General features: G+C 45.2%; 1 protein-coding gene across 1 annotated transcript in view; it reads left to right on the forward strand.

Moving 5' to 3' along the window:
* The window catches only part of ppfia4 (PTPRF interacting protein alpha 4), a gene marked incomplete at both ends in the record, with an annotated part of 396281 nt that overhangs the window by 370498 nt on the left and 10783 nt on the right, over positions 1–15000 (forward strand). Inside the window, 9 exons of the mRNA XM_083771752.1 lie at positions 9–138; positions 3895–4103; positions 5012–5249; positions 5667–5702; positions 5819–5946; positions 6204–6322; positions 8987–9068; positions 9972–10053; positions 11697–11897. Of these exons, the coding sequence (XP_083627878.1) occupies positions 9–138; positions 3895–4103; positions 5012–5249; positions 5667–5702; positions 5819–5946; positions 6204–6322; positions 8987–9068; positions 9972–10053; positions 11697–11897 (1225 nt within the window). The remainder of the gene's footprint in view (positions 1–8; positions 139–3894; positions 4104–5011; positions 5250–5666; positions 5703–5818; positions 5947–6203; positions 6323–8986; positions 9069–9971; positions 10054–11696; positions 11898–15000) is intronic.

A 15000-nucleotide genomic window follows, 5' to 3' on the forward strand; every position in this document is an offset into this window, starting at 1 on the left:
CGTCGTAGGTCTCACGTGGGCAGTGCCAGCGACCTGCGCTACTCGGTGGTGGAGGGTCAGGACGGTCACTACAGCACCGCGGTCATCAGGAGGGCACAGAAGGGCCGGCTGGCCGCGCTGCGCGACGAACCCAACAAGGTGCCCCCGGCCCGGCCGCGCCTCCTCGTCCACACACACACACACCAGTGTTGTTTTTGGCAGCAAATTTCTATTTTAGTTTTAGTCTTTTGAATAGTTTTCATTTCGTTTTAGTCACATTTTAGTCAACCGGAATGTTTTATTGTTAGTCTAGTTTTAGTCGACTAAATGTCATAAGATTTTAGTCGACTAAATCTACAGTTGATTTAGTCGACTAAAATGTGTTTTGACAGGCCTTGATGTCGTTGTAATGACATATTTTACACTTTGGTTGCATGCTGAAAATAGCAGATCTGCTATTTTCAGCATGCAACCCAGCATAAAACTGGATCTCTTGTCCACTAGTCCCTTACTAACATTTTCGTCTAGTTTTTATTTGTTGACGAAATTGTCAGTATATTTAGTCTTAGTTTTAGTCATCATAGATTTGTTTTTATTTAGTTTTTATTTAGTTTTAGTCAGTGAAAAAAGGTAGTCGACGAACATTTTTCGTCTTAGTCGACGAAAAAAACACTGCCACACACACACACACGCACGCACAGGGGTCAGGGGGTCATCGCCATGCTGGCTTGTGGGTTCGACCTTTTTGGTCAGAATTCCATTCTTGCAACGGACATACAGAATGAGTGGAGAATAATATGTTAGGAGAAAACACAAAGAATGACCATAACATGGTATACCCATGTACCTGTCTAAATACATGTCAACCAAGTCCACACCCACAACACCATGAGGGAGCTCAACAAACCATGTGCAACCCAGACTCGGCACAAACAAGGGACTAAATTAATTCTGCTCCTATATGCCACCAAAATGTGGAACACCCTACCAACAGTCATTAAGACATGTGAATCCCTCGACTCCTTCAAAACCGCTCTCAAAGGGCACCTACGGACAGCCCCCTCCCCGTATATGTGTTTCCTGTTGTTGTTTATGTAGAAGTGTATATTGTATGTCTCTATATACATGTTCGGATGAATTGAAAGGGGTGGACCCTATTGTAAACAAGAGTAATGCTTTATGGTGTCGTCCACAGTTAACAGTTTTTGTATTGAGTTGTGCTTGAAATGTACTGTAATTCTGTTAATAAATACTTCAATCAATTCAATCAATCAGGACAGACTGAGATGGTTTGGACATGTACAGAGGAGGGATAGTGAGATGGTTAGGACATGTACAGAGGAGGGATAGTGAGATGGTTTGGTTTGGACATGTACAGAGGAGGGATAGTGAGATGGTTTGGACATGTACAGAGGAGGGATAGTGAGATGGTTAGGACATGTACAGAGGAGGGATAGTGAGATGGTTTGGTTTGGACATGTACAGAGGAGGGATAGTGAGATGGTTTGGTTTGGACATGTACAGAGGAGGGATAGTGAGATGGTTTGGACATGTACAGAGGAGGGATAGTGAGATGGTTTGGACATGTACAGAGGAGGGATAGTGAGATGGTTTGGTTTGGACATGTACAGAGGTGGGATAGTGAGATGGTTTGGACATGTACAGAGGAGGGATAGTGAGATGGTTTGGTTTGGACATGTACAGAGGAGGGATAGTGAGATGGTTTGGACATGTACAGAGGAGGGATAGTGAGATGGTTTGGTTTGGACATGTACAGAGGAGGGATAGTGAGATGGTTAGGATATGTACAGAGGAGGGATAGTGAGATGGTTTGGTTTGGACATGTACAGAGGAGGGATAGTGAGATGGTTTGGACATGTACAGAGGAGGGATAGTGAGATGGTTTGGACATGTACAGAGGAGGGATAGTGAGATGGTTTGGTATGGATATGTACAGAGGAGGGATAGTGAGATGGTTAGGACATGTACAGAGGTTTGGAGATAGTGAGTAAATCGGTAGAAGGATGTTGAGGTCGGAACTGCCAGGCAGGAGACCTAGAGGAAGACCAAAGAGAAGATGTATGGATGTGTAGTGAAAGAGGACATGAAGTTAGTTGGCGTGAGAGAAGAGGAGGACAGGGCGAGATGGAGGCAGATGATTCAAAAGGAAAAGAAGATTTCATTTGACATTTTGGGCAAAACAGTAAATTCTTTCATCAATTTGCCCAGATGTCTCTATAGTGTCTATCAATCCTGTATCTGTATCAATCAACGTATATCGCCTATTAATAAGCCATCGTTCTCTGTACTAACCCCTATGTGTGCCGATGTCCTCTGTTTTCCGGTCACCGTGCCTGGCCTGCCTGCCTGCCATGAAACGTGCTGTCTCATGTAAGTCTCTCAGCTCTGTCTGTTCATTCTTCATCCATGTCCATCCATGATAATACGGGTGGAAACCTCATATGTCCAAAAAAAGCGCTAACTTTAAAGATGGAGTGCCGTGATTTTTTCCCACCCTAAAACATGATCATCAGTTATTATTGTTATATAAGGAGGTATATTTTTTCAAAAAAAGTGTACAGTATTTGTTAAAATGTTGTTTTCATGTGGGCACGCCCACCAGTTCATTAAGTATGCCTGGTTTGCCTGGTGGGTGGTGGCGATGGGTGTGATGTCACTATATTATTGTTTATTTCATTGGCCCCGTTTCACTGTCAAGGGTTCAGCCTCCAGGAAGAAACCCTAAATACAAAGTCAATACACTATTGCACATAAAAAACGACTCCAGGGTGTCTAATGAAGTACTGTCACCTCATAGACAAATGAAAAACTACAAAAACATACAAAAATTGTGGCACTCCATCTTTAAGGATTTATTTTTTTATTTCTTTAACAGCTCGAAAGCTTTATAATTTGTGGATCTACGTCTTTGTGTGACGCGGTGCCCAATAGATAGATCCTTTGTGAGCTCTCTGGTGGAGCTGTTGCCCCCGCGACCCAATCCAATCCAATCCAATCCACTTAATTTATATAGCACGTTTTAAAACTCAGAGTTTACAAAGTGCTGTACAGGAGAATAAAATAAAATAAAAACAAGTGCACTAAAGCTACCACACAGAAAAACAACAGCGAGAAAACAAAGTACAAACAGTGACCCGACTAGCATAAGCGGTTGGATGGATGGATGGATGGGCGGGGGCATTCGAACATGGGGCTAAATATGTATTTATTTTACACAATTTTATAGCGATTTCTTTTTTATGATTTACTATAGTCCTACTAGACCCCAGGAAATTACATCTGACCACAAAAGCTCACAAGATCTACTGAATGTGAAGGGGGGGTACTATAGGGATGCCATACTGTGTTGTATGGCTCAACATGTCAGTTTGTCACTGAATAAAATTGCTAAAACAACAGAAAGCAGCAAATGAAGAAAAGATTAACGCTCATCTTTTACTTTCTCTAATAACAACCTAAAACATGAACCTTGGTTGAAAAAAAACTGAAGTTGTCCTTTAAGATATTGGATTTTCACGTTACATTCATGGTGCCGTGACCCGGATGGGGTTTCCCCGTGGGAGGAGTTAGCAGAGTGTCTCATAGCCTCAGTCTGAAGGCCTAAAAAGTCTAATATCTCCCCCATATAGGGATATCCCTGGAGACCTGGGTTCGATTCCCGGGTGTTACAATTGCACTGATAAGAATGTGGAGATAAGAGGTTTCTGCCCCGACAGCAATGACGTTTGTCTCATTCCAGTGCTTACAGAAAGCATGACATTTTTGCACGGAACAATGTTTTGATCGTATTTCAACGGGGGGGGGTTTGCTTGTGCTACGCGCGTGTGTCTGTGTGTGTGTGTGTGTGTGTGTGTGTGTGTGTGTCTGTGTGTGTGTGTGTGTGTGCGTGTTCAGGTGTGTGGGGTGTGTGAGCAGGACTACTCGTCGTCGCTGCGCGGCAGCGTGGGTCACATGATCGGCGGGGGAGGCGGCGACCTGGAGGCGGAGTCTGACCTGGAGGACGACGTTAGCTCCACCCTCCTGTCGCCCAGCGGCCAATCGGACGCTCAGACTCTGGCGCTCATGCTGCAGGAGCAGCTCGACGCCATCAACGAGGAGATCAGGTGATTTGACTTTAACGCACCCACACAAACAAACATGTGCACGCTCGCGCGTGCACACACACAGACACGCACGCAGGCACACGCGCGGTTGGTTGAAAACCTTAATGGACTCTTATAGATCTTTAACACTTGAGAGTAAAACGATTCTACACAAGTAGAAAATGCAGAACAATTGTTATTATATGTATATATTCTTTTTTTATGTTTTTTTTGTTGTGGCATTTGCCTTTATTCTATATATTTTTTGGAGGGACAGACAATGGAAGGGGCTGACAGGAAATGAGGGAGAGAGAGATGGGGGGGGGGAAGACATGCAGTAAAGGCCGCGGGATCTGGAGTCGAACCCGCGGCACACACTGCCAGACTGGATTATACCAGCCAAGGTGCCTGGACCGCTGAGCCACGGCCCCAGGCAGAACAATTGTTATTTTGCCTGTTATATCTCTCCTAATGGTACCACATCAATAAAATATGGAATTGTGGGACAAAGTCGTATCCAACGATAATAAAATATTTAATTACGTTGATGAAATGAGCGTGCACGTTGTCCAGGATGTTAAAATGAAATGAGCGTGCACGTTGTCCAGGATGTTAAAATGAAATGAGCGTGCACGTTGTCCAGGATGTTAAAATAAAATGAGCGTGCACGTTGTCCAGGATGTTAAAATGAAATGAGCGTGCACGTTGTCCAGGATGTTAAAATGAAATGAGCGTGCACGTTGTCCAGGATGTTAAAATGAAATGAGCGTGCACGTTGTCCAGGATGTTAAAATGAAATGAGCGTGCACGTTGTCCAGGATGTTAAAACGAAATGAGCGTGCACGTTGTCCAGGATGTTAAAATGAAATGAGCGTGCACGTTGTCCAGGATGTTAAAACGAGCGCGCCTCATGTGTTTCCCTCCTGCAGGATGATCCAGGTGGAGAGGGAGTCGGCCGACCTCCGCTCCGACGAGATCGAGTCTCGCGTGAACAGCGGCAGCATGGACGGCCTCAACGTGACGCTCCGCCCCCGCGGGGCCCTGCCCACCTCGGCCACCGCCCAATCGCTGGCCTCGTCCTGCTCGTCCCCGCCCACCAGCGGCCGCTCCACGCCCAAACACGGGCACGGGCGCAGCGCCAGCCACCAGCTGGGCATCATGACCCTGGTCAGAGAGAAACGACACACAACGCACGCACGCACGCACGCACGCACGCACGCGCCACCGAGTGGCGCGATATGAGCTTGTAGGTCTGCTATTTTTTTTAAATCGAAGACACTTTTAGAATCTGATCTCAGGTCAGAATGGGTTAATAATGAAACTGTCAGGATGTAATAGACATTTTTAGAATCTGATCTCAGGTCAGAATGGGTTAAAAAAATAGAACAGCAGACACTATAGTGTTTTTAATGGCAGCTGTCTTTTTAAACATCTGATCATGCTGAAAGCTGTATAAACATAAACATGAAAAAACATACTGTATATTCATAAATATAACTTATGTTCAATCACTGAATATAACAATAACATATTGTGTGCATTTTTTTGTTGGTTTCTTGTGTTGTCGTTGCATCGCTCTAACAGCCGAGTGACTTGAGGAAACACCGCAGGAAAGTAGCGGTAAGTTTCTGTCTTTGGAAAACAGTTCAAAACACTGAAGCCTCATTCATTATTTTTTCTTTATGATCAGTACTTTATTTTAGATTTTTTTCCCTGTCCCTCCATGTGTGTCTCAGTCCCCAGTGGAGGTCCGTGAGGACAAGGCCACCATCAAGTGTGAGATCTCTCCCCCGTCGTCTCCACGCAGCCTGCGGCTCGAGACCAACTTCGCCCAGCTTACCGGAAGCCTGGAGGACGGACGAGGGTACGTGCGCACGCATGCATGCACGCACGCACGCACTCACGCCTGCACGCATGCACGCACACACACACACAGATGTACACATATTTCAAATAAGCTGTTTAGCTGGTTATAAGCCGTTTGTTGCCAACTCGCTCATTCCTGTACTGTGTGTGTGTGTGTGTGTGTGTGTGTGTGTGTGTGTGTGTGTGTGTGTGCGTGTGCGTGCGTGCGTGCGTGCGTGCGCACGTGCGTGCGTGTTGACATGTTGGCGTGGCCAGCAGCAAGCAGAAGAAAGGCATCAAGTCGTCCATCGGCCGTCTGTTTGGCAAGAAGGAGAAGGGTGGTCGCCTGGAGCAGCCGGTGGGCAGAGAGGGACAGACTCTACCCGCCGCGCCAGGTACAATGATACCCGCCTTACCAGGTACAATGATACCCGCCTTACCAGGTACAATGATACCCACCTTACCAGGTACAATGATACCCACCTTACCAGGTACAATGATACCCGCCCTACCAGGTACAATGATACCCACCTTACCAGGTACAATGATACCCACCCTACCAGGTACAATGATACCCACCTTACCAGGTACAATGATACCCACCTTACCAGGTACAATGATACCCACCTTACCAGATACAATGATACCCACCTTACCAGGTACAATGATACCCACCCTACCAGGTACAATGATACCCACCTTACCAGGTACAATGATACCCGCCCTACCAGGTACAATGATACCCACCTTACCAGGTACAATGATACCCACCTTACCAGGTACAATGATACCCACCTTACCAGATACAATGATACCCACCTTACCAGGTACAATGATACCCACCCTACCAGGTACAATGATACCCACCTTACCAGGTACAATGATACCCGCCCTACCAGGTACAATGATACCCACCTTACCAGGTACAATGATACCCACCCTACCAGGTACAATGATACCCGCCTTACCAGGTACAATGATACCCACCTTACCAGGTACAATTATACCCACCTTACCAGGTACAATGATACCCACCTTACCAGATACAATGATACCCACCTTACCAGATACAATGATACCCACCTTACCAGGTACAATGATACCCACCCTACCAGGTACAATGATACCCACCTTACCAGGTACAATGATACCCGCCCTACCAGGTACAATGATACCCACCTTACCAGGTACAATGATACCCACCCTACCAGGTACAATGATACCCACCTTACCAGGTACAATGATACCCACCTTACCAGGTACAATGATACCCACCTTACCAGGTACAATGATACCCACCCTACCAGGTACAATGATACCCACCTTACCAGGTACAATGATACCCACCTTACCAGGTACAATGATACCCACCTTACCAGGTACAATGATACCCACCCTACCAGGTACAATGATACCCACCCTACCAGGTACAATGATACCCACCTTACCAGGTACAATGATACCCACCTTACCAGGTACAATGATACCCGCCCTACCAGGTACAATGATACCCACCTTACCAGGTACAATGATACCCACCTTACCAGGTACAATGATACCCACCTTACCAGGTACAATGATACCCGCCCTACCAGGTACAATGATACCCACCTTACCAGGTACAATGATACCCACCTTACCAGGTACAATGATACCCACCCTACCAGGTACAATGATACCCGCCCTACCAGGTACAATGATACCCACCTTACCAGGTACAATGATACCCGCCTTACCAGGTACAATGATACCCGCCTTACCAGGTACAATGATACCCACCTTACCAGGTACAATGATACCCACCTTACCAGGTACAATGATACCCGCCCTACCAGGTACAATGATACCCACCCTACCAGGTACAATGATACCCGCCCTACCAGGTACAATGATACCCACCTTACCAGGTACAATGATACCCACCTTACCAGGTACAATGATACCCACCTTACCAGGTACACTGTTCACATACATTTAGCGATATAAAGCAGGTCTGTCATATCAAATGTGTTTCTAGTGTTGCCAGCTAACACTAGTGCATGGGGGAGTGATTTGCTGAGGTCACACACCGCCATTCCGACGCCTGCCATTCCGACCCACTCAATACTATCTCTATCCCTCTAGCCTCGGTAGTCGGTACCCAGGCTTTTATTTCCGTTCGCATTCGGCTCGAAAATGAAAGCCTGGGGGAAAACTGGTGAGGCCAGTGTTCTCCGCTGTTTTCTCCCGGGAGGAGGAGGGGTGAACAGAATGACCTGGAGTTGGAGGAGGTCAAGAAATTCAGCAGAAAGTTAGAATCTCAAGAAGGGGAATTGCACCGGATTGTCTGGTTGAGTCATCATTGGACCATTGGTTGAGAAACAGTGGGATGCATACACATGGGATGCATAGCAAGTGTTACAAAAGCACTAATCTTAGCCCATATCCCCAGCCAACACAACAGTGGTCAGCAGGTTGATTTACTGTAAGTCAGGGTGGTGGTCCCTGGTTCACAATCAGTTGAAACCCCCTGTTTTATACAGTACAGGCTATTTGAGTTCGTACATCTGCTATTTTTGAAGAAAAAAATGATATTTTTTATGGAGGTCCCTGGCACAAAATATTTTCAGAGGGGGTCCACGGCCATATACAGTGCATATCAATTTGGGGAGTTTGCTTATTGTATGTGTATAGGCCTAGATGCATGTGTGTGAATATCAAATGGAACATAACCACCTTAAAGACTAATCATTGTGTGTATTCCTGCACTATCTGCATCGAGAGATCTTGGTATACATATAAGAAATTGATTCATTGAAGACTCTGACTTTCAATATCACAACTTTACATAATAGTATACAGCCGGTGATCCCAAAACCTTATATTGATATTAATGCAAAACGGTGTGTGTGTGTGTGTGTGTGTGTGTGTGTGTGTGTGTGTGTGTGTGTGTGTGTGTGTGTGTGTGTGTGTGTGTGTGTGTGTGTGTGTGTGTGTGTGTGTGTGTGTGTGTGTGTGTGTGCGTGCGTGCGTCCGTGCGTGCGTGCGTGTGTGTGTGCGTGCGTGTGCTTATGTTTCAGACTTTGAGATGGGCATCGGTGACACGATGACTCTGGGTAAACTTGGCACTCAGGCAGAGAGGGATCGCAGGATGAAGAAAAAGTAGGAACTGTTTTTCAATGGCTCCTATTCTATTCCCAAAGCTGAAGTCATTCAGACATGTTTTTGTTTATTTTTTTTTCAGACTCTGCATATTGTTACTTTCTCTCCTTGGACATGCATGTGCTGTTTGTTTTGGTAATTGGTGCATTTATATAATAGCTTTTATCCAAGGCACTTTACAGCATTTATTGTGCATTACATTCACCCATTCACACACACATTCATACAGCTTTGCATAGATTGTGCATTACATTCACCCATTCACACACACATTCACACACCGATGGTGGAGGAAACCATGCAAGGCACCAACCTGCACATCGGGAGCAATTAGGGGTTTAGAGTCTTGCTCAAGGACACTTTGACACTGACTCTGGGGGAGCCCGGGATCGAACTGGGAGCCTCATGGTTCACCATCCGGCCGCTCTACCTCCTGAGCCACTGCCACGTTCACACTCTACATATTGTTTGTTGTTTTCAGACTCTTAATATGTGACCAGATTTGAGACTGAGAGACTGCCTTCGCCCAAATTCCAGCTTTTCACTCAAAAATTTGTTTATAGCACAGGCAGACTCTTCACATACTAGAGCATGTCTGAAATAAGTGTCAGAGCTGAAATCGACAAATATGAAATAAATGCTTAAACATGTAGCTGTAGAGACCACAGAAGTGAACCTGTCAAGCCTGTTTTCTCAACTCGTTGTTTTCTGCAAGACATTACTCTATAAGCCATATCTCCAAAACTGGTGGGTCAAACTGAACAACCAATATGTCAATTTGAAGCTATGATTCCCTGCTTTCATATGACTTTCAAAAAAATCCAATGGCAGTCCCTCAGTCAAATCTAGTCACATATTGTTTGTTGTTTTCATACTCTTAATGTTGTTCATTTCTCTCCTCAGACATGAGCTTCTGGAGGACGCGAGGCGGAGAGGCCTGCCCTTCGCCCAGTGGGACGGGCCTACTGTCGTCTCCTGGCTAGAGGTAAACCGTCACGTTCTATCAGATATCTAAATCAAACCCTGGATAGCCATACATGGAGATTGGAGAAGACTAGATCATCACCTATAGATCTGCATATATGGAGCCGGGGGGCCAGCAACTCTACATCTGACCTCAAACCTCAAACCCCTTAGATCTGGAGCTGACCCGTTCTGACATTCCATTATATTGATCCTTTCCCACCCGTCCTTCCTCTTCGATGTCTTCCTTTTGACTGATACCTGTCCATTCAAACTATAGACGGGCCCGCCCCAAAGTTATTAGTGCAGCCGCGCCCAGCAGCCGGCGAAAACTATAGAGTTCTCAACAGGGCCCGTAAATTAAGGCCCGGGTCCTACCTGGGCCCTAACTGGGCTGGGCCTGCTGGCCTTACTAATTTAGCACACATATTTCACTCCAACCCGGCCCGAATAGTCAATTAAAAAACAGACAACAAAAAAGGTCCATATATATGGGCATTAGCCGCATTACCAGACCTGTTGTTTCAGGGAGACCTGGCTTCTGGCCCTCGGGGCGTCTTACTGGTGATCCTAGATGACTCGATAGGCTGTCACCTCGTGTTTACCTCGCTTTACTGTAAATCGCTCTGGATTAAGAGTGTCTGCTAAATGCCCTACATTGTAAATTGCAACAATGTCAGTGAAGATATATAGATTCAGATTCAGATACCTTTATTTGCCATTTGTGTATACACACATAGGAATTTGTTTTGACATAACATGAGTGCATTCAATTCTTATTTCACAAATAGACAGACATAAGACAACACCGTGCAGGGAAATAAATATAAAGTGCATGGTTATACAGTATAGTACATAGTGCATCAAATGTTGCCGGTGATTAAAGTGCCGGTGTCACTAGGAGGCATGGGGGTGGAAGGGAAGCCAGAGTCATTGAGCAGCCTGGCAGCTGAGGGGGAAAACACGTTGTCTGTGGCGGGCTTTCGTAGCCTTCGGCAGCCGCAGTCTTATCCCAGAGGGGAGCAGGGTGAGGAGGTCATAATCTTCCTTTGCTCTCTTCAGCGCCCTAGAGTCGTGCAGGGACTTGAGGGAGGGCAGAGGGCGGCCAATCACCCTCTCTCCGCAGAACGAATCACCGTCACAGATGACTCTGTTGCCCTGCTCTGCAGTGTTGTTTTCGTCGACTAAAACTAAGACGAAAAATGTTCGTCGACTACCTTTTTTCACTGACTAAAACTAAATTAAAACTAAATAAAAAGGAATCTATGATGACTAAAACTAAGACTAAATATACTGACAATTTAGTCAACAAATAAAAACTAGACTAAAATGTTAGTAAGGGACTAGTGGACAAGAGATCCAGTTTTATGCTGGGTTGCATGCTGAAAATATTTTCAGCATGCAACCAAAGTGTAAAATATGTCATTACAACGACATCAAGGCCTGTCAAAACACATTTTAGTCGACTAAATCAACTGTAGATTTAGTCGACTAAAATCGCATGACATTTAGTCGACTAAAACTAGATTAAACACTGGAACATTCCAGGTGACTAAAATGTGACTAAAACGAAGTGAAAACTATTGAAGAGACTATGACTAAAACTAAAATAGAAATTTGCTGCCAAAAACAACACTGCTGCTCTGCCCCCCCCCCCCTACATAGCTGTGGGTGGGCATGCCCGCGTGGTACGTGGCGGCGTGCCGAGCCAACGTGAAGAGCGGCGCCATCATGTCGGCGCTGTCGGACACGGAGATCCAGAGAGAGATCGGCATCAGCAACCCTCTGCACCGCCTCAAACTGCGCCTCGCCATCCAGGAGATGGTATCTCTGACCAGCCCCTCCGCACCGCTCACCTCCAGAACGGTACGCACTGTACGTACCGGACGCACACACACACACACACACACACACACACACACGCATGCAACGACAGAAACAAAAAAACATGCATACGTATACACCATAAACACCACCTTTTCCTGCATCCCCACACGCTTGGACAGTATGATGAAAAATCCTTAAAACATTCACAAAACATCCGACACAAGACTGATATTGAAGGGTCCCAGTGGGGGAACCTATAGGCCCAATCCCAATCCACTCCCTTGCTGACTCAATGAGCCCTCACTGACTAAACTGCGCGTTCAAGTCTGTGAGTGCTTGAGGGATGTCCCATTTGAAATCGGTAAATCAGTGAGGGCCCCTTTATGTGCCCTTTGCCAAAGTCAGCATCGATGCTGACTTTAACCCATTTTAGGCGGTTTTGGTGTTAGCATTACATTATGCTTTAGCTATTTAAAAATAGCAGATCTACAAGCTTGTATAGGTCTGCTATTTTTTTTTTATCGAAGAACGACTGACATAGAAACATAGCTTTTTCAGAAAACTGTCATTTTCAAAAATATGTTTTTTTAAATCTGATCTCAGGTCAGAATGGGTTAGGCTGACTTTGGCAAATAAATTACCCACAGTTCATAGCGTTACCAGGGGAATGAGGGAGATCTTCCGAAAGTCAATCATTTAAGTATGCAAATTATAGTTATGTATTGCGGTTAGAATGTCAACAAACACAATAGTGCTTTCTCACTGTTCTCAAAGGGAGACGGAATGGAAGGATAGGCTATATATTAAATAACAATAATAATAATACGGGAAACATGATGAGAAATGAATAATGAGCAAAGTAAAAAAATATGGAAATGCAATTTATAATGAATATTATTATATATGAATATTACAACCCCTATCACACAGAAAAGTGTATTTATGAAACTAATAATAAAACGATCAGCTTAAATACTAAAATAGACATGATAGACATGTATAAATAGTCCAAGCATGTAGGTATAGGCACTGGCTGTGAATAAGGACAGTTTGTATAAAGTGATGCAAAGTGTCATGAATGGCGGACTCATCTTCAAAGTGCTGTCCCATATTCCATTATTTCACAACAATTTGGAGCCCTTTGCAGCCTCTCACCCTCAAGCAGTTTACAGACGTCACTAAAGTCAACGAGGGTTCATGTAGGGCTCAGGGCTTGACGGAGGCAATTGGGATTTTAAAATTGTGCCAAATGTAGCTATAGCTACCAGTGGTGAGAGCTAACTAAGTGCATTTACTTAGGTACAATGCTGAGGTATTTGTACTTGAGTACTTCCAAGTTCTAGTACTTTTACTTCTACTCCACTACATCTCAGATTCAAATATATTATTATAGTATTATTATACCTTTATTTGAAAACATAGCCTATACATTAACCACTTATTTTTGTCCATTTGAAAATATGGGCTTGTAGATCTGCTATTTTCAAAGGATCTTTATGCATTTGAGACTGTACTTGAAATGGGACATTTCTGCACAACAAGTCAAACATAATGAGCAGGTCATGGACAACAGAGCAGGGGACAGTGGAGGCAGCAGGTCTGTCTCCTCTGGATGTCTCCTCATGACTCACCTGGCCACAGTGGGCAGAGGATATTCATCCCATTCTGACCTGAGATCAGATTCATACAAGGTTTCCACTGGACACACACTGGTCTGATTAACCCATTCTGACCTGAGATCAGATTCTAAAAATGTCAGTCTTTCTTCGATTTTTCAAAAATAGCAGACCTACAAGCTTTTAGATCTGCTATTTTTCAATAGCTAAAGCATAACATGATGCTAACACCAAAATGGGTTCCCGTTCAGAATGGGTTATAGGCTCCTGGAGGCACCGGGTCCAGGTGCTCTCCAATCAGACATTAGGCTGGAAGGCCACACCCATGCTCATTGCTCACCTATAGGCGACCATTAGGCAGGCACTCCCTAACCATAGTACGGTTAGTATACATCTCAGATTCAAATATTGTAGTTTTACTCCACTTCATTTATTTGAAATGTGTAGTTGCTTTGTAAATAGCTGGCCTGAAACACATACACTCACTGTTTTCCCTTGGCATCACTCAACACACCCTGTGTCTCTGCAATGTGTGCGCATGCATGCTCACACGCATATTTGATCATGTGCGCGTGCGTGTGTGTGTGTGTGCGTGCATGTGTGTGTGCGTGCGTGTGTGCACTACAGCGGGTGTTTAAGGAAAATGATTCCCTGCCAAAGGCGACGTTGAAATACAGCTACAGCTAGCCAACCACGCTAGCTAGCTAATTACCGTTCCAGAAGGTCAAAAATGGCGTATTTACACCTCCGGGGGCACTGTAACCTTTAAAACACACAACGGATATTGTATTCCACGTCTTGTCATTTACTTTGTGTACTCCGTAGAGTTATAGAGGAAAATTTAATTTTTTAACTGCATGACCTCTAGACATCCCACAATTAGCTGGTAGCCGCTGTAGAGTTATACTGCGGCGTTGACATTCCGTTGCAATGCCGTTGCCATAGGGCATTGCAGAGTCTGGGCCTTTCAGGGCTTAGGAGGGGATGAGGCACTCCCATTGGCTTAGGCGACATTTCAGAGTATGGGTTCAGACTCGGGGCAGCCAATCATGACTACAGGTCCTCAAAGCCTCTCCTATGCCCAGAGTGGCCAGTATAGAGTGGCCGGCGTGACGTTTCCAGTTCGAACCCGCCGGGCTCAACCAGGGTCAGTGTCGAAGTGTCCTTGTGCAAGACGCTGAAGGCTCAATGGCTCCCGATGTGCAGGTTGGTGCCTTGCATGGTTTTCCTCCGCCACCGGTGTGTGAATGTGTTTGTGAATGGGTGATGCACATCTATGTACTGTAAAGCGCTTTGGATAAAAGCGCTTTATACAGTAAATGCACCATTTACCATGCACAGAAGTAGACTTTTGGAAGGGGATCCCCGCATCAGTATAATCACCCACCAGAATCACACATGAATGCATTCTCACAAGCACCTTCTTGTGTGTGTGTGTGTGTGTGTGTGTGTGTGTGTGTGTGTGTGTGTGTGTGTGTGTGTGTGTGTGTGTGTGTGTGCGTGCGTGCGTGCGTGCGTGCATGCTT

The sequence above is a fragment of the Protomyctophum parallelum genome, assembly GCF_964188405.1.
Source record: "Protomyctophum parallelum genome assembly, chromosome: 8".
Taxonomy (NCBI): domain Eukaryota; kingdom Metazoa; phylum Chordata; class Actinopteri; order Myctophiformes; family Myctophidae; genus Protomyctophum; species Protomyctophum parallelum.